The sequence below is a fragment of the Quercus robur genome, chromosome 9, assembly GCF_932294415.1.
Source record: "Quercus robur chromosome 9, dhQueRobu3.1, whole genome shotgun sequence".
Classification (NCBI taxonomy): domain Eukaryota; kingdom Viridiplantae; phylum Streptophyta; class Magnoliopsida; order Fagales; family Fagaceae; genus Quercus; species Quercus robur.
Window position 1 is genome coordinate 16,933,142 of NC_065542.1, and position 21,463 is coordinate 16,954,604.

Consider the following 21,463-nt stretch of genomic DNA (forward strand, 5'->3'; position numbering starts at 1 on the left):
TTTTACCCTGGTCTAATTTTTAAAACTATACTCAAACATCTCATTTTAATTTAAAAAGGGTATACCTAGCTACACCATAGCTGTCATTATGACTAACATGTACAGATTGACATGAAAATACCACTTGAGCAAATGTGAATGAATGAGGCTATGCTAGTGGAAACTATGCAAAGAAGAAACCTAAGTCAAAATGGTCCCCATCACTACTAGCCCACAAATTAAAATATAAATAAAACCCCAAATCATAGGAAAGAAACCTGGGCTAATGTACCTAAATGGCAAAGAAAAGAAAACTCTAACCTATACACACTTCACCAATTAGAATTCAGAACCATTATTTTGAACCAATCAAAATCTCTCATCCTAAAACGCACTTCACCTTTCCCGCCACCAACTGTATAAAAAATAAATAAAATATTACTAACATTTTATACTTCCCAAGTAGAAACACCTAGAAATTAATTAATTAAAATACAAAAAAAAAACAATTATTAAGGCTATAATAAGCTGCCCCGCCGTACAACGTGAGCACGTGACACTGTTTGATTCCCATTGGTAGTGGTTATCACCACAGCTATTGAGGTGTCACTTTTCTATTGGTTGGCCAAGCACGTTTGTACGATGATGTTGACATTTCGCTTTAACTAAAAAGCTTTCTTTACCTATACCTATAGATATACATGTAGATATATATACATATATATATACATATAGATATTTTCCTTAATTCTTTGGCTTCCTTAATCTTTGCTTAACTTTTTCTTTTTACCAAAACAAGATAAGAGCGAGGAATCAGAATATGTCTATTTTTATTTGTCCATGTTGAAACATTTTTGGCAATACACTTTAGTTTTATATTCTTTCTCTTTTGGGGTTTTATGCTTTATCTTTGTTTTTGTGGGGGTAAACCGTAAACTGCAAAGAGAAGAACTTAGAAAAGAGAGAGAAAGAAGGTTAATGAATAAGGAAACGGGTTCTGTGGTCTGGGTCTAAAGAGATTGATGCATCCATAGATCCTCTTTGTTGCTACTCTCAGAAGTTAGAATCCTTCTAGGGTTTCTGAAAATTTTCCATTTTTGTTGCCACCTCCACACATGTTGTTGATATAACTGTGTTTTCTTCTCCTAAACTCTCACTGGGTCTCTGTGTGTCCAGCTCATTCTTTGAAAATTTGCCCTCTTTTCGCTCTAAATCTTTCTGGGTTTTTGTTTTCAACAAAAAATTTCATCAAATTTTGGAACTTTCCATGTTATGGAGTTTAAAAATTTTCTTTGAGCATCTGGGTTGTTAATTAGTTTTCTTCTTGAATTTCAACAAGCCTGTGTATTTCTTGAGCTGAAGCATATAAGCATTTCTGGGATTTTCCACTCAAACTTGGTGAGATTTTAACTTATTTTATGTTGATCTTTCATTTGTTTTCTTCTCCAAATAGCAATTATGGTTGAGTCAAATTAAAATGAAGCAGTTTTTTTACCATTTTGTGATCATTTAGAACATCATGGTGAGAGGGAAGATTCAGATGAGGCGAATCGAGAACGCGACGAGCCGGCAAGTCACTTTCTCAAAGCGTCGAAATGGGTTGCTAAAGAAGGCCTACGAGCTCTCAGTTCTTTGTGATGCTGAAGTTGCTGTGATCATCTTTTCGCAGAAAGGCAGGCTCTATGAGTTTTCAAGCACTGAGTATGTGTTTCTTTCATCACCTAAATAAATTATATAATCATATCTTACAATCCTTTTTTTTTATAATGCTTCGTAGCGCGTAGTTTAAGATTTTTGTGCATTAAGAACTGTTTTATGGTTTTGGTATGATTGCGGGAGGTGGCGACAAAAAGGTCTGCGAATTCAGCAAAAACACACTGTAGGTCTAGGAAATTGGAGTAGGTTTAGTGCACGAGGAACTTGGTCTTTCAGTGTTTGTTTCATAGTATGATATTGCTCTTTTAGTTCAGCAGTGTTTGTGTTTGTGTCTGAATCGAATCTAATCTAATCTAATTTTTTGATTAGATTTTATATATATGAAACCTTTTCGGATTTGCTTATTTCTTTTGAATTCGGTACATAGTAAAGTATGAGGGGAAACAACTTTAGTGATTTCCCTTCTGATATCTTACTCTTTTGTATACATTCATCTCTTTGAGAACCTTGAAATTTTCAGAACTATATAAGTTCTTAGTGGCTTTGGTCTCTCCCTCTTTCTTCTTTATTTTCCTTTTCTGATTTTGTGCCTCTTTTCATCGTTACCGAATTTCTTCAAGTGCCTCTTTGAGTTCTCTAATCATAGCCTATTCCCCGTCAATTAGGGTTTGTTATACTTTCATTAGAAATAGGTATATATAGATAGACAGTTTGATTTTGGAACTTGGGTGCCACCTTTGCCATTGGTCTTTCCGGGTCAACTAGTAATGTTGGCCTTTCCTATTCGACATAAGTTTTTTCCAAGAAAAATGTGTTCCTTTGAAATTTCAACCACTTTGAGGTTTTATAGTACTTTTTTCTCTTTTTCTTTTTTGATAAGTTGTTCGTTTTATAGTACTTTGTGGTAGACAAGATTTAATGAGGCTTTTTGTTATGTTTGACACTTGTTGGTACTTTGTGAAGGATTTTTTTTTTTTTTTTTTGCTAAACTGGTACTTTGTGAAGGATATTCTATGGGGACTATTGTTTTTCAATTTTTTTTTTTTTTTTTTTTACTTGTTTTGATGTAGAATTTCACTAAAATAGTACCATTTCGACTCACCCCAAACCAAATATATACAACGCCACTTGTCAGATTTGTATGGGCCTACTGTACCTTGTGTGTGTGTTGTGTGTGTGTGTGTTCTGGTATTTAAAATCTGGCCACATGCTCATTGTACGTGAGTGGCTAACTAGATATATATCTGCATCAGGCAAGCAGTCCATCAAGTATTTATTCCTCTCACTTCTCTCCGAGTTGGTAGTTTCTAGGTGACGAAAAGATCAAATGAAAAAATAGAAATGAGAGCTGCAATATATAAATATTTAAGGTGTTTGCGTGCACGTGCCCATTCGATCTATTGTTTAAGATGAGTCAAGAACTCAAGATATCATGTGATGAATTGTCCCCATCTAAATCTTTGGGGACCTAAGTTTGTTTGCATTAAAAATTAAAGTTTTTGGGAGTGTGGTATGGTTTGATTTACCCCCCAACTCGAGTGAGTGAAAGAACTAATGGGATTTATTCTGACTCTATTTGACAAGTAGGCTTGAAGTTAAACACCTTGTAGCAGGACTTGGTTAAGTAAACATCAATACTTAACTCTTTTTAAACTCTGAGGATCGCTATATGGGGCTGTAGTAGCACCCTTGAATGTTGTTAATAGTTAGAATCTTGCAACCTAAATCTGGCACCCTTTGGTGCCTCTCTTGTGCTTCCTAGAGATTTGATGACTATTTCTCCATAAAATATAGGATCTACGAATTGCTTAACTCTTTTGGACACCTACTACATATTAGCTGTTATATTTTCTCAATGATTTTTAGTTCAAATGGTAACTCCTCTCAATTTAAGAGTAATAGAGAGTGAGGTCATAATGAGTTTAAGAAATTAAGACCAACCAAGTGTATATGTGACTTGCTAATGAAAAGAAAGCATTGGCTGGTATATTTGTGTGCAAATTTCTTTCTTTTTATAATCACGTTCCATGGTCAATACCATGTCAAGAAAACAAAGTGGCTTCGAATGATTTGGAGTGATATGATCAATTATTTCATATGTGATGAAAGTCAGTAGAGAGGAGTGAGCTGTAGCCAACTTCTACAACACTTGATATAATTGGTCCTAGACAAGTCAACACAGTAGAAGTCCTAGACCGGTCAACATAGGACATAAAATCATATTAATTAGCTTGACTTTCCCAAATAATAATCAAACATTCTTGAGTTTTTAATCCACCAAACACAAGAAGAATGTGTTGTTTTCCCATGTTTTTAACCCTTGGCTTCCATTTCTTGAGCTCTCTCAAAATATATATAGTCGTGTCCTAATTCAGTCCCTTCCACGTGAAACTCAAAATTCTAGTTTGATTGAAATTGAACTCTTTGTGTCTAGCGAAACAAATAAGTTGAGTATTGCAATTTGTTGAAATTCTTACCAAACTTGTAGCATGTGGGCTAATAGATGAATGATTCAAAATTCCATTGCTTTAATTTTTAGGCTATTCACAATGTTCACCAAATAAGGATTAATAACCATCAAATTTGCCAATACCTTAAAAATCAAGGTTCTCATTCTTTTTCTTGATTGGCATTGGTAATCAACAAAGAACTTGGGGAAAGAATCAAGACTTTCTACCATAACGAAATTCAATGGCATAAATTCCTTTCAACCATGTGATATTGGAACCTGTAGGTTTTGGGCTCACCACTAAATTTGATTTGAATGACATCATCCACCAAATTCAGCAATTGCTTCTACTTCAAATGCTTTGGTATCTTCCTTGTCCGCTCTAATGTCGTCCAAATGTATTCCTTCAGTTCGATTCTTACTCCCTTGGATATTTTCTCTACATTCATTAATAATACCATTGTCTTTGGTTTGTAGTTTGGGCTGTTGCTAAATTATCAGATGTTTCATCCCCAATTGCTACGTCTGGTTATAGTGCTCTTATTCTCAACTATACTTGTACTTTTGGTGGAAATTGAGGCTTAAGCAATTACTTTATACTGTGCCATGTGTGAAGTTGAGCTTTACGTTGTTTTACTCAATACCATTGCGGTTGTTCTCATGGTTTTAAAAACTGGAACGGTCAAAGAAAAAGGGACCGGTTCCTAGTTTTTCCCGGTTCTTGATCAGTTTTCACCGGGTTTGACTGGTTTCTCCCATACTAGTTCCGGTTCCTAATTCAACCGGTTGGTCCGGTCTGAATTTTAAAACAGTGGTTGTTCCCACCTAGCAACTAGCTTCACTCACCTTTCGTTAGGGGGACTCATGTAATTAAATGATCTGTTGACTTATGAGAATTAATTAAGAAATTTGAATCTGGAGATGGTCATTGAGACTAAGCAACTCGACTTTGATGTGAAAATCCCTTTGATTTGCTTTCTCTTGCTCGTGTCTAGAATAGCCATATTATTCATCATTCCTGTATCTCTTGCCTATATTTGCCTTCAGCACTATTTCTTCAGTTCTACTATCTTCTGAAACTGTTGTCTATAATAATGTCCAAATCTTTTAGCATGTTCATATTTGTTATCTTGTTCATACCATCTAGTCATCTCTGCAAATTTCTCCGTATCTTCATTGCTGGAGCCTTTTATTTGTTCTCCATTTGGGTGGAGTAATAGGGTGACCGAGAGCTTTGTTGTTGTTGTGAGTCCTATTGTCAATATGATCTTGATTAGGTATTGAGTGAGTCTAGCAGATCTAGAGGCCGCTTGGATCTCTTATAACCCCTACTAGATTTCAAGTTGGAACATTTATAATTTGAATCTCGAAAGAGTCTCATCAGTGTGATTTAAGTCATCGAAATGGTTGTTGTTGCACTCATTATCCATCATGTCAAGCTAGACTAACACATGATAACTACAACTCTTCTACAAACTTAGTCCTACTAGAACTTTAGGCTGCTTGGTAATGAAAAGAAAAACTATCAAATATTTTATGAAACTCAACCAAACACTTGATTTTCATTTTATGGGTTGTAAGCCTATATGTACACTTGGTATACATAACCCTTTTGTATGGTTCCTTGGTTACACAAAGGACTTCTCCAACATATCTTCATCATCGTTGGAATTCTCATCGTAGATTGTGGTGAATCCAAATCAATAAATGAAACTTTTTTGATGTGGTCACCCGCATCTTCAATGGCAAAATCCTCCTCCACTATGCATAGATTTGGACAACGGTTTTGAGGCTGATTTCCAACAGTTAAGGTGGTGAATTGCTTTGAAAGTACATCAAATATCTCCTCCATCAGTTGAAAGTGCTCCTCTAGTTAGGCATCGCATGCAACCTCAATGTGTTCATACACGTCATCTACAACATCATGCTCTCTCCCATGTGCTCCTCTTCCTGCCATGATAAGACTTGACCTTTCTTTGATACCAACTAATGCAGCGTAGTGTGGCCCTACTACCAATTGATGTAGCGTAGTCGTAGCATCTCTTTGATACCAATTGATGCAGTGTAGTGTGCCTCTTATGCTAATTGATGTAGCGTAAACGTGTAAAAGTGGAATCTATAATACACTAACTACAACCCTTCTACATTAATGATTCTATTTCTACGTGTATGTGCTACATCAATTGGTAGCAAAGCCACACTATGCTACATCAAATACAAACAGATGTGGGATGGTATTGTAGAATGGGTTGTAGCCAACTTCTACAAACTGGGAAATAACCCTAGATTTCACTCGAAAACCTTGAACCAAGAAAAAATATTCACAAAAATTTATATTGATAATCTAAATATTTTATAATAAGATTCTAATAATATATCATGGTGAGTAGGCTTTGCATCCTTAATTATATTAGAAATCCTTAACTAATCAACCTAGGAAATGCAATCATATTAATTAATTCAATGTTTTGAATCGTTTGATATCAAAGTCAAATATTTATGAGTCTTAAACTTAAGAAGTACGAATACTTTGAAACCCTTGACATGTCCATTTTGACAAGTATTCAAAGTCGAACATGATGGGAATACTTTTTGTTTGTTTGTTCAGACCCCTATAAACTTAGATTGTTTAACCTAATTAATTAACCAAGTTGATACTTAGATTTATTATTCAGATCTAGGTTAAACACATACAATCATATCACACAGTGCAGAAAAGTAAAAGAGACAAGCGATATGATTATCCACCAAAATCAATGAAATCAACAATTTCAAGGTAAAAAACCTGAGGAGAATTTAACCTAATCTATCCTTAAGGCAAACAAATTCATTATGATAGAATGAAAGTTTTACAATAGATTTTCTCCCTAAAATCTAAAGCTACCTTTTGTAGTACTTACTCACACGACTGCGTGCAGTTTCGAATCCACAGACTTTTCTATCTGAATTTGCTAAACACAAACATCCACGTTTGTGAATTTGAGATTCCACTCAAAGGTTTTTGATCACCGTCAGTAGTTGATCTTTATGCAACAACTTGTCTCCACTAGTTCTTGATAGTAGATCTAGCTTCTAGTAGATGTTTATTGAGTTAGAAGGTTACAGAATCCTCACAAATTTCACAGGAGTAACTCACAAGACTTCCAAGAACTACTGAAACGTATTTAGGGTTTTCCTTTTATACTAGGTAGTGTAGGACTGAAACCCTAAACGTTTTTGTGGGCTTTGGGCCCGATTTAAAATCTGAAGAATACGACTTTCGATTGGTCGAGCTTCACAGATTCTGAATTCTTCTTTCTACAACTTGACTGTTCTTGAATTTTGACTTGAACAAACTTGAGCAATGTCTAACACCTAATCTAGACATGTTTTTGTTCTTGGTTTGCCAACATACATAAATTTAGAATCTAAACATTTATCCTAAATATTTAGAACTTAACACTTTTGCATGCATATCCTTATTATTTTGGGAGGAAAAAAAATTATTTTATTGAAAAGGAATTCCGTTAATTTTATGTCTTTAAAGATTTTGATAATTATTTATTTGGAAACTTATAAATAAACATAAAATATGCTTATAAATAAATAAAATATAACTTAATTAATTGTTGTAAGCAAAAACTCTATAATTACTATTGAACATGCATTGGGTGCCTTAACTAAAAAGAATATGTTAAAGGTATTGGGTGAACAAACAATTCTTCTATTGCCTAAAACTAACGCCTAAGAGAATCATTGATTTGCAGATCCCATTCAAATATTTTCTTTTGTCTTAATGAAAAAAAAGGGGGAGAAACTCGAAGAGGATTCTTAATAATAAGCAAGAAAGTTGGAAAGAGCATGATCAAGGCTTTATACTAGCCTGTGTGGTTTTGATGGGATTAGATGGTATAAGTATGTGTTAAATCCCACATTGAGCATGTAATAGGTAGATTTTGGTTATAAATCGATTACTAAGGAGTCCGTCCTCATTGTAATTTGATTATTCATTTTGGGTATAACGTGAATGTGATATAACATCCTAACATTACCGTAGATATTTGGATTTTGTCTACCATCACCTTTGTTATTTGTTTACATATCATTAGATCACACCATTAAAAAAAAGTATATTATTTTAAAAATACGGCATAAATAACGAAAGTGAGAAGAAAACAAGAAGAAGAAAGTAAATAGACATACAAACAGGTAAATTTTGAATTTGAACGAAAAATTCAGAACTAAAAGAACAATTTTATATGTTATCTCTTTTATTATATTTAAATTTAGCAGCATACTTGTGTTATTCTAATATAATTTTATAGATGTTATAAAAAAATCAAATAAGTAAGCATTTAATATATAGTAGCCCCCCGCCCCCAATTTAAGCTATTTTTTCAATTAATATAATTAACAAAGAAGGGGACTTTGTTTAATATATTCTTTATTACTTACATAGCCAAAAATATATAGCAAAATAATGAAAAGAGCATTTAACATATAGTTTTTTTTTTTTTCCCAACTTTGAGCTATGTTTTCAATTAAAATAATTAATAAAGAAGGGATTTTGTTTAGTATATTCTTTTATTACTCACATTATGAAAATTACTTATTGTCTCATATTAGTATAATTTAAAATGATTTTATTTTTATTTATTAATCTTGTTTACATGCATATATATATATATATATATATATATAGACAATAAGATCATTCAAAATACCATAGAAATCTTTAAAATGTTGATATTTAATATGAAAATTCACGTTTAGACCCCTGTAATGGCTTTCTACCAATTTATCAATGTCAAGTTCTATGTACTAAATTGATTTCAATTACTATATGAATAAAATAGTAAAACCAATCTCAACAAGAACAATCACACACACAAGATGAGAAATTATTCGTAAAGTGGAAACCTAAGAAGAAAAGCACTCCGGAGCCTAGCCTAGCTCATCAAATCTACCATGTAGAAGTTGCGATACAACCAAACTTGCAAGACCTACAATACATGTAATTTGCCTTGCATATAATCTCCTAGCTCTTGCTCTAATTGATCTTCAAGCCTTTGTCTTCATAATGATTCAAACCTGTAAGTCGAGACGCGTTGGTTGCCAGACCGATCTCTCGGTTACTTCAAGGTCACTTGAAGATTTTTGATGTCTCTATGAGTTCAAGACCACACTCCAATAACATAAGTGATGATCTTGTATTTGGGGGACAAAATCTCCTCTTAACGTATAGGGTTGGAAGACAAATCTAGGTATATAGGATTTATCTTTAGGTTCCAGTAGCCGTTTTGCTTCTTTGGAGATTAGGGTTAATAAGCGTTTATATATAAGTAGGGTTTTGGATAGATTTTGTCACAAAACTAACTCTTAAAGCAAATCTCAAATTTTCCCATAATAGGATTTTTGTCGAGACTCTACCGAGAGTTTCTGCCTAGATCTCGCATGACCGGGAATTTCAATTTTGCTCAACCAAGATTGAACTTTGCTTGATTAAAACTTACTTTGATGCACAATGAACTGAAGCTCAACTTTAGCCTTCATTACCCATTGTGGCAATACAAAATAAAACCCAATAATTACAAAAAAGATTTGTCTTGGAATTAGCCAACACCTAAAAATCCTAACAAATTCTCCATTGGGCAATTTCATGACAAAAAAATCCTAATACAGATTCGAGTACTAAAGCATAAGTTACGAAACCCATACCAAACTAACTTATGCTGGACTAGGGAGTAGAGATCGAGTTGATAAACTCTTACAAAGTACTTGTCTTTCCTGAAAACATTGGTCAAAAACATTAAACGCATCTAGTATAAAAACAATATCGATCAAGTAAATCACTATATATTAAAAATGAAAACCACAGACGTGACCATATATATCTATGGTCATCATGCCTATGATGGGATTGACTATCTGAACATGTAAGCAACAATTAACGCTTAGTGCAAAGTATCCAGTAATTCAACTGACACCTCCTGGTGTTTCTAACAAAGACATCAGGATTAAAATATATATATATATATATATTTTATTAAGTAATAAGATATATTGATATCAAAAAGGAAACACGCTAGTACACAAGGAGTGAACAAGGGGACAACAAATCAAAAACAAAAATTGCAAAAATCTAGGAAATCAATAAAAGAAGGGAATGACTGGTTTTGCAAAGCAAACAACCAACCCAACAAAGTTCTAAAAAAGAAAAGCTTGAGGTTCGGAATAGATCTCTCAATATCTTCAAAACAACGACTATTTCTCTCCCTCCAAAGATACCACATTAAGCCATTAGGAACGATGGATCATATATAACCATTTCGATGACGACCAAAGCTGCCTTGCTAACACCCTAACAACCCCAAAATAGTATGCGGCATAACCCAAGATACTCCAAATAAACCCAAAACCATAGACCATAGATCCATAGCAACGGGACAGTGAAGGAAGAGATGGTCAACCGATTCACCATTACTCTTGCACATGTAGCACCAATCCAAAATCCACACCTTCCTTTTTTGCAAATTATCAATTGTCAAGCATTTCCCTAAGGCAGCAGACCATACAAAGAAAGCTACTCTAGAGGGAATCTTCTGCTTCCAAATACTTCTCCAAGGAAAACCGAAGATAGTAGGACTAGCTAAAATTCTATAATAATCTTTCACCAAGAACCCCTTATCTTTGCTAGGAATCCAACACATCTTATCCTCACCAAACCCCCTTATTGAAGAACCGTATATGGTTTCTATGAAGCTTGACAAAGCCTCTAATTCCCGAACATGCACACCCCTAAAGAAGCTTACATCCCAAAAAAGGACTCCATTGGGGGATTTCAAAAGCTCAGCCAAACTAACCTCCTTATTCCTGCAAAATTTGAACAGGTCAGGGTAGCTAACTACAAGAGGTGTCTCTCCACACCAACGGTCTTGCCAAAACTTCACCCTGGACCCATCACCAATATCATATAGAACATGGCGTGAGAAAGAAGGCCATCCCTGACTGATACTCTTTCATAAACCAACACCGTAAGGACCATTAACAGATCTGGTACACCATGCCCCCCACAGACATCCATATTTCAACTCTATCACTTGTCTCCAAAGGGCATCCTTCTCAATCCCAAATCTCCATAACCATTTCCCAAGTAGAGCTATATCGAAAAATCTTATCTTCCTTATCCCTAATCCACCCAAAGAAATAGGAGCGCATACAGTAGCCCATTTAACCAAATGAATTTTAGGTTCATCACCAAATTGCACCATAAGAAATTCCGCTGGAGCTTCTCAATTCGGTTAGCCACGCTAGCAGGTATAGGAAATAGAGATAGAAAGTAAGTGGGTAAATTAGAAAGGGTGCTTTTGATTAGAGTGACTCTACCTCCTTTTGATAAATACAAGCGTTTCCAACCCGCCAATTTCCTTTCCATTTTCTCCAGAATCGGATTCCATATAGTCTTATCCTTGAAATTAGCACCCAAAGGAAGACCCAGATATTTCATTGGCAGAGAGCCCTGCTTGCAGCCAAGGACATTTAGCAATAAGTCAATATTATGCACTACTCCAACCAGAACCAATTCAGACTTGCCCAGATTAATCTTTAGCCTCGACACCGCCTTAAACCACATAAGAATCATACGGAGAATCAAAATCTAGTCTAGATTAGCATCACAAAAAATAAGAGTGTCATCCGCAAAAAGGAGATGAGACACTGCCAAGGATCTTCCCTCTGAGTTACCCACACTAAATCCTGACAAGCGGCCTTCATGAACTGCTTTATCCAACATTCTTCCCAGAGCTTCCATCACCAACACAAACAACAAAGGAGACAACGGGTCATCTTGTCGCAAACCTCTGGAGCTACCAAAAAACCCACAAGGAGAGCCATTAATCAAGATAGAGAAGCGGACAGTAGATAGGCAAAAGAAAATCCATTGTCTACACTTGGCTGAGAACCCACTTCTTTCTAATATTTGCAAAAGAAAACTCCAATTTACATGGTCAAAAGCCTTCTCAACATCCAGTTTACAAATCATTCCCGGCACCCCAGACTTCAATCTATTGTCAAGACATTCATTAGCAATAAGAACAGGGTCAAGGATCTGTCTATCCCTCACAAAAGCATTCTAAGATGCTGAGATTATATCCCCCATAACCATGCGAAGTCAGTTAGCCAAGACTTTAGCAATAATTTTATAGACCCCCCCAACAAGACTAATGGGCCGGAAATCCCTAATCTCCTTTGAAACACATCAGGATTAAAATATTAGAAAGGACAAGTAAGTCAAAGGGTCTCTTAGGGTTCATATGACAATGGCCATGACAATCATGAAATGCTTTAACAGTGTTGGCATTTCTAAATCTATCCTCATCAAAATGGGAGGTCATTGCCAATTTCCCATAGAATTTTTAGGAACACAACCAAATACTTAAAAATATTCTCTTCTGAAAAATATTTTCACTTGAAATTATTTTACAATCAAAAAATATTTTTCTGTCAAACCAAACATGCCTTATTTCATTATTTTTGTTTTGTTATCGCGAGTTAGGGGTGTCCATACTTGACTAGAGATTGACGAATTGATGAAATTGCCCAATGCCGACCCGTAGCCTGCCCGATCCGATGCTCCAGTTAGTCGGTTGTGGTTCTCGCCTCCAAGAACCAACGTTAGCAAGTTGAGTAATGGGTTTCCTTCTCCAAAACCCGAGCCACCTAACTTGGCTGACAATATACAAGAACTCCGGCTAGATCTTGCCAAATCAAGATTTGATCTGGTGAGATCCAGCTAGATGCGGTCAAATCCCAGTCAAATTTTGGTGACTTTTTGCCTAAATTGGGTGAGTTCTAGCTGAATCTGGCGACCTCCACCGGTGAGTGAACCAATCGACATTCACTTGAGCCCAAAACTAACTCAAGTTGTTGATATTGGCTGGTAATTGCAGGTCTCTTTACCTGCCACCCGATGTGAGCGGGTTGGGTTCGAGTTGAGTCCAAAACTGAACCAACCCAACCTGTGAACATGCCTATCGTGAGTGTTCAAAGCACTTCAAGTATATGACTTTTCATCATTTGGTTTCTTGATAGTGAACGAACTTTAATTTACTATATGAATGAAAAAATTTGAATATTTTTTTTTGTCTGAACAAAAATTTTGGTTGCCCTAATAAATTCAAAACTTGTAGATTTTGTCAAGAGTATTATAGTTGAATTGACACTTCTTGGTATTTCTAATAGTGACATCCAAGATTCAAATCTCCTCTCCCCATTATAACTATCAATTTTTTTTTTTTTTTAAAGTTTTCAATAAAATTATTCTTATCTATAAAAAAAAAATAAAAAATTGACAAGCTATTCCATCCTGCATTTCACATTCGTTTTTTTTACTTGTTATGGATGATGCAAGTGCTAAACCACAGTAATTTTGGATTAACTATAAATCAAATGGTTTGCTAACTTTTAAGGTCGTTAGTCATTACTGGTATAAATTGCAGATTTTTACCTTTTGCCTTTTCGTTTAAAAAACAAAAATTGGAACAGTCATTCATAATTTTTTTTTTTTTGATAAGTAATAAAGATTCATTGATATTAAAAAGAGAGAGACACCCAAGTACACAGGGAGTATACAGGGGTGAACATATCAAAAACAAACATTACAAAAATAAAGTAAATCCAAAATAGACGAAAAAGGATGGTTTCTCCACACAGAGAACCAGTCCAATAAAGTTCTAAAAAATAGAAGCTTGATGTCAGACATGGAACGCTCACTGTCTTCAAAACATCTACTATTTCTCTCATTCCAAATACACCACATCAAACAATGAGGAACAACCATCCATATATCTCCATTACAATGGCGACCAAATCGACCTTGCCAGTAAGCAAATAGCCCAACAACAGACATTGGCATAACCCAATAAACTCCAAATAAACCAAACACCATATCCCACAACTCCAAAGCAACTGGGCAATGAAGGAATAGATGGTCAACAGTTTCACAATTACACTTGCACATGCAAACCTTTCTTTTTCTTAAATTGTCAATTGTTAGACATTTCCCCAAGGCAGCGGTCCATACAAAGAAAGCCACTCTAGAGGGAATCTTCTGCTTCCAAATGCTTTTCCAAGGGAAAAACTGCTCACTATGGCCAACTAGAAGATGGTAGTATGCACTAACCGTGAACCCCTTACTCTTACAAGGCAGCCAACATCTCTTATCCTCCCCAATCCCCCTTACAGGAGTGCTATAAATGGTATTGATGAAGCTCCTAAAAGCTTCCAATTCCCTATTATGCACATCCCTACAAAAATGTATCTCCCAATGGAGGACTCCATTGGTGTACCTCATAAGATCCGCCACACTTGCCTCTTTTCTACGACAAATCCTAAATAATTTAGGATAGCGGTCAGCGAGAGAAGAAGATCCACACCAACTATCTAGCCAAAACTGCACTTTTGATCCATCTCCAATTTCATACAGAATAAACTGAGATAAAGAGTGCCACCCCCTTCTAATATTTTTCCACAAACGGACTCCATGTGGAGCAGAGGAAGAGCTAGAACACCAACCACCCCAATCACAACCATACTTCACCTCAATCACTTGACGTCATAGAGCATCCCTTTCTTGCCCAAATCTCCATAACCACTTCCCTAATAAAGCTACATTGAAAGTTCTCAGGTTCCTAATCCCCAGCCCACCTGAAGTAAGCGGAGTACACACCGTAGACCAATCAACCAGATGAAATTTGGGCTCATCTCCTAGACCACCCCACCGAAAGTCCCGCTGAAGTCTAGCAATTCGGTTGGCCACTGAAGCAAGAATAGGGAATAAAGAAAGAAAGTAAGTAGGAAGATTTGAGAGAGTGCTTTTAATTAAAGTGACTCTACCTCCCTTGGATAAATATAATTTTTTCTAACCTACTAATTTTCTTTCCATCTTCTCTAGAATTGGGGAACAGTCTTTCATAAATCATCAGAATATATGTAACAACGCAGATATGTAGGGGAGGGGATATCCAATCATCAAATAGTGATCTCAATTCTCAAGAACAGATTTTCAATTAAAATATTTTCATCAATCTTTGCTATAGGGTCCACACAAGAATAAAGTGTGTTGCATTTGAAGCTATGCTACTCTGGTGTTTGTTTCCAAATCTTCTACATGAAACTTACTTATTTTGTTTTGTCCTATAAGCTTCTCATCATTTGTCTTAACAAATAGAGCTTATAAGAGCATCAGCATTAGCCGTTGCAAAAAAAATAAATAAATAAGAAACTATTTTCACACATCAAATCTTACTTTTACTACTTTAATATAACATTAATTTGATAAGAGCCTAAACTAGTATTTATAAACTTCATAGTTTTCAGCTTACTCTGAGCTATCTGATTTCATGTCAAAATTTTATATTATATTTATCGGTAAGTCTACTTTTTAATTTGGTCATCAAAATAATAGGCTGTGAAACAAAAACATCTCCATAGTTCCTTTCAGTATTCTCTAGTTTTCTTCATATTCTGATAAACACTCCCCATATATTGGGGTATAGACATCGATTATAAGTGGAGATCGGAGAATATGTAAACTTTCTAGTATCATAATAAACTATCACTTATTCTAAATAATAATAATAATAATAATAATAATAATAATTCTAACCAACACCACATATATGTAGATTACATTCGTTTAATTTAGGCCTTGTACCCAAGATATCAACCTCTACAGTTCTTGCAGTCTGCAGTCTAAACTTTATGTTAATATTTTGGCTAGTAAGATGAAAGAAAAGAAAATTATGCTCTCTCTCTCTCTCTCTCTCTCTCTATACTAATTTATGGAATTTCACTCGTATTTTAAGAACTCACCTTGATTCTTGAGTCCATTTCCTTTCAGTTTCTTACCTTTTTCTTCTTTAATAATTCAAACCTGTTAATTAAAATTTTCCCTGGAATTCTCTACTTGGTTTTTTATTCTTTTACACATTCTTTTACATGTTCAAGAAGCTTATGCACTCTAATGAATGGAAAGGAAATGGTCTAATTAAAGACATTTTTGACTTTTGGTTGACATCATAAAATTCTACCACATAAGATTTCAAGACCTTACAATTTTACAATTCATTATATAAATTATATTCTATATTTAATCCTTCATTAAAAAAATTTGCATTATATTTTCTTTAAAATAGGAGAATAGATAGTTTCATATAGAAAAACAATCATAATAAATACCTATTAATAACTATTGTAATTAACAACTTTCATACTCAAATAAAAATTAACAAAGAGAAAAAATCATATTTTGTTGTACTTTTTCATGCATTGTATAGGATACTAACTAGTCAAATATAGAACGAAGTCCTTTTTTTAATGAGAATATAATACACTAGTCGCTAACCCGTGCGATGCACGGGAAATGTATTGAGTACAATATATAATTTAATATTTGTTTATTTTACTACAACACCAAAATTGAATTTGTAAAATAAAATCATATAGCTAAAACATTTGTTAACAGCTATACGTTTCAGACATTTATTAAACTATATTATTATTATTATTATTATCAACTTAACAGTATTTTAATATATGATACCAACATACTTCAAGAAAATGTCCAACACTGAAAACAATTTCGAAAACAAACTCAACTAAACAGTTTGATGAATAAATATATTACAATCTATAATATAAGCCAAGAAATAAACTTTGAAACCAATATGAACAAAATCCACGTCAAACAAAACCATTTCGATCATTAAGAATATGACTCACTAAAGTCATGAAAAACACAGGATTCATTACAAAAAAAAAAAAAAAAAAAAAAAAAAAAGAAGCATCTTTAGTCTTTATAAATTTTGCCTAAGTACCCAGATACGATGACACATACTCACACAAAAATCATTAAAGAAAGAATTAAAGAACATACACAACATGTACATACGCTATGAAAGTAAAAATAAGAAAAACAAAAGAGACGTAAACACGGACAATTAAAGAAAAAATATAGGAAAAAAAAGTTAGGAATAGAAATATAAGATAAAGATGGGTTACCCTCAAAAAGAATAATCCATGGATATTCATTGAAATCTTCTAGATAATTTCTGATAATAGAAAAAATAAAACCCAAAAGTTATGATGTCAAAACTTCCAAAAGGCCAAAAAAAAAAATTTTTTTTAAAATCAGAAGATTCAAAGCTTCAAAAGTATTGAAATAAAACAATATATATATATATATATATATAATTATGCGATAGAGAAATACAATAGAAAGAAGGGAATCCATGATTATAGCTTTTCTACTATTGAAATTGGCCAGACAATTAAATGTATTGCCAAAAATGAACTTAAAAATTCATATGTAAACCAAACAATTAGATATAAGATATAAGATATAAATATAAGATATTGACCAACCTTTATAAAAAGATGTCAGTTTCAATATTCACTTTGTGGTGAGGGTCCTCAAACATCATCTTCTCCGTGAATGGTTTTTGGGGCTTAGGTTTTCTACGCAAGCAATTCTTAAATAGGAGAGAGTAGAGGCGGTGGGAGAGTGTCCTTATTTGGCTAGAAGTCTAATTTGCATTGGAAAAAGAAAACAGTGATGAGGTGGAAAATTTAATTTAAATATTGTGCTGACGTGGAAAATTGTGGGAGTTTCAAAAGTTTCGGTTTTATATATATATATAGATGATGGTTAAGATTTTCAATTGTATGTAAAAGGAATTAAGAGTCCAAGTGTTTTCTTATTTACCACAGGTTGAAAAAGGGGAATTTTGATTACACTAAATTTTTTTTTTCGGAAATGTCCTATTTTAAACACATCAGACCTGATTTTGCGTCAAATGATAGCAAGTCCATCCAAATATATATATATATATATTTTCTGTCCTGTCATAATTCATTTATTTTTGGATAAATTACTTTTTAAAGTTTTGGGTATTGTATTTCATTTAAATCTTAAACTTTTAAAATGTTATATTTAAATCTCAAAGTTTTTAAAAACGTTTGTTTCAAACCTTATAATTTTTTTTAATATGATAATTTGATAATTGGGAAAATGGAGATTTGAATCCTGGATGTCTTTTTTGAAAATACCAAAAGATGCCAACTAGTTGAGCTACAAAGCTCTTAGCATAGATAGGTTTATTTAAATCTTAGAGTTTTGGATAAGTCTCATTTAAACCAGTTAGTCCTGTAATGTTTAATCGTGTTAACTGTCAACATAAAAAAAAATGTGATAGAAGGTTTAAATGAAACATTTTGAAATTTTAAGGTTTAAATGAACCCGACCAAAAATTTAAGATTTAAAAAGCAGTGTAAACTTTATTTTTTTTCCTTCCTTCTTAGTGTGTGATGATACGTGTAAGGTTCATGCAGATTTCTATTTCCTTTTACAAAACAGTGAGAGCTTGAGGTATTTTCATTTAATTTGATTTCTTGCCGTTCCTCTTGTTTATGCTTATACTTATGCATATGCATCTACTACTTTACCATGTAAAGTACTTGTTGTGAAAGAGTTATAATTTGCCCCCTTATCTGTTACTGTTATTATTATTATTGAATTTCGTATTATTATTACATTTTAAGTATATGGTGAAAGTGTTAAAAATTGTTCAGAGCCAATGCAAAGGAAAAACTATATCAAAAAGCCCTAGTTTAGGGCAAGTGCCGATCAACATTCAGGGAAGGCCAATCGGCATTTGCATTTGCATTTCAAGAGCGGATGGGCACTCACATTTGTTTGCTTTTGAATTTGTGTGGCATCTCCCACTCATTCCCATGAACAAGATTCAACTCTTAGGTATCCGCTCTGTTTGACATGACTTTAGGGGTTGCACATGATTAGGATTGTTATGAGTTTAAGCTATGGGCAAAACAGTAATATTATTGTACTCTTTTATATATAAATAATATTTTATGTATTAGGGTTGATTTATCAAACCCTAAACACTTTCACCTTTGTCAATATGGTATTAGAGCACCCAACCCAACACTGCCGTTGACCCTCCGACAGCCACCCATCACTATCGTCGCCGCCACCGAAAACCATAGTAGTTGCCTCCAATCACGTTGCTAGCTCTCCGGTGACCTCACTAACTCTTCGACAAGACTAACTATCTTTGACGACATTGATATAGTGGTTGGAGGAGCTGCCCAGTGCTAATGATTCTCTCTCGGGTCTCGCGACACTAGATCAACGTCGCTTGACTGTGAGAGAGGCATGGTTTTACTCGCCCTCCTTCGGTGAACCTTCCTAGCCCCCTTGCACCACCGCTGGAGTTTTCAACTGAGGGTTTCAACCATAGTTTGATTTTCTTCTTGTCTTCGATACATTCTAATTATATGTTTTGGCAGCCTTGGGTTGATTTGTTGGACTAGACTTTGTTGGTTGATGTTTAGTGGTGGATTGGGCATTTTTTGGTGTTGGTATGGATTTGTTGCTGCCTTGTTTTTGGAATAGTTTGGCGTTGATTCTTTGATTGATGAGTTGCTGTTGGATTTGCTGACTGGTTGGAGTACATTGGTGTGGAGTTCATTTCATTTCAGTCCAGCATATTTATTTGTTTAGTGTTAGTTTGTTCTCAAGATTTGCTATTATGGAGTCCAAAGACAGTGTTCAACCCCCTAATTATTTCTTATCTCCTGATATGTTATCAATTACTTCCATTCATCTTAATGGAAGTAATTATGCTTAGTGGGCCCAGGTAGTTGAAGTCTTTCTTCTTGGTAGAAAGAAGTTTGATTACATGATTAGTGAACCCCCTGTACTTACAGATCCTAAATTTGCTAAGTGGAGAGCGAAGATGCACATATTAGGAGTTACTTGTGGAATAGCATGGAATCTAAGATCAGTTGTAATTTAGTTTTCTTACCAAAACTTGTTTGGAAACAGGCCAAGGAACTTTACTCTGGTGTTAACAATTTGAAGTGGTTTTATGATCTTCATCAAAATTATTTCTCCTTAAGTTTGAGTGATTTGTCTTTGGAGGACTATTATAACAAGTTTAAGGGTGTATGTGAAGAACTCAATATTTATCTGCCCATCTCCTTTGATGTTAATACTATGAAGAAACAATGAGATTCTATGCAAGTTGCTTGCTTCCTCTCTGGATTGCCTAAAAGTTTGAATCCGGTAAAATCACAAATTTTAGCTAGTCCAGACCTCCCTCCATTGAGTGAAGTTTTTGGTAGACTTCAACAGGCCGCATTATCTGACTCTAGTATTGCCCTTTTCTCTTCTTCTAGTACTGATGCATTACCTTTTGGTGATAAATTTGCCTTTGCCACTTATATGGGGAGTAATAGAGGTAGTCCTAGAGGTCAAGGTTGTGAGGGCCGAGGTCGTGACCACGGGGGCCGTGGTAGTGAACAAGGGGGTCGTGGTAGAGGACATGATCTTCGTAAGTGCACTTATTGTCATGGTGAGAATCATACGGTAGACTTTTGTTGGGAGTTGTATAGTAAACCCTCAGCTCACCAAACTAGTTTTCAAGTTGAAGAACCGCCTTCACAGTCACTTCCACCAACATCCAGAGTAGTCTCTATTCCTGAGGAAGAGGAAAATCGCCTCCTGTCTCTGCATTCCAACTCTGTTGGGTCTAATTCTACAGCTACTTTGGCTCAACAAGGTACTTATACTGCTTTTCTTGCCACTTAGGAGGGTCATTGACTCAGGTGCTACTAATCATATGACAAGTACCTCAGGCTTACTCTCTAACCTTGAGCAATCTAGTAGTCTTCGCAATGTTACATTGGCAGATGGCTCAGCCACTACTGTTTTTGGTTTGGACATTGCCAATCTTAATCCTAATCTTTTGTCAATTAGTAAGCTTACTGAACTTTTGAATTGCGCTACCATTTTTTTATCCACTACTTGTATCTTTCAGGATCTTAAGACGGGAAAGATAATTGGTGAAGGGCATGAAGCCGGTGGACTTTATTACTTAGATCAGTGTGGTTCTTCCAGTTTAGTGGCTTCTCATTTGTCTATCTCACCTCTTTAGCATCATTGTCGCCTTTGTGATCCATCTCTCTAGAATTTGAAGTCGTTAGTCCTGTCGTGTCGTCAAATTGAGTCCTGACAATGTCAAACATGTTAGTTAGGTAAACACCATAGGGTGCCTTTTGCTTCTAGGTGTGAGAGTCGTATTAGTAGTCCTTTTCATTTAGTTCATTCTGATATTTGGGGTCCAATAAACACTCTCTCATTGTTGGGATTTAGATATTGTCACTTTTGTTGATGATTACTCTAGAGTCACATATCTTTATCTTATGAAAGAAAGGTCCAAATTGTACTCAATTTTCAAATAATTTTATATGGAAATAAATACTCAGTTTAATGCTTCACTTCGTATTTTTCGATCTTGTTGGGAAATTTAGACTCCGGTT

General features: G+C 34.6%; 1 protein-coding gene across 2 annotated transcripts in view; it reads left to right on the top strand.

Moving 5' to 3' along the window:
* Positions 1-748: 748 nt before the first annotated feature.
* The window catches only part of LOC126698087 (MADS-box protein AGL42-like), a 55,091-nt gene continuing 34,376 nt past the window's right edge, over positions 749-21,463 (top strand). The window contains exons 1-2 of one of the 2 annotated variants that reach the window (XM_050395077.1): positions 749-1,377; positions 1,493-1,680. In XM_050395077.1, the coding sequence (XP_050251034.1) occupies positions 1,499-1,680 (182 nt within the window). In that variant the 5' untranslated portion in view covers positions 749-1,377; positions 1,493-1,498. The remainder of the gene's footprint in view (positions 1,378-1,492; positions 1,681-21,463) is intronic. The other variant, XM_050395078.1, reaches the window with a different exon arrangement.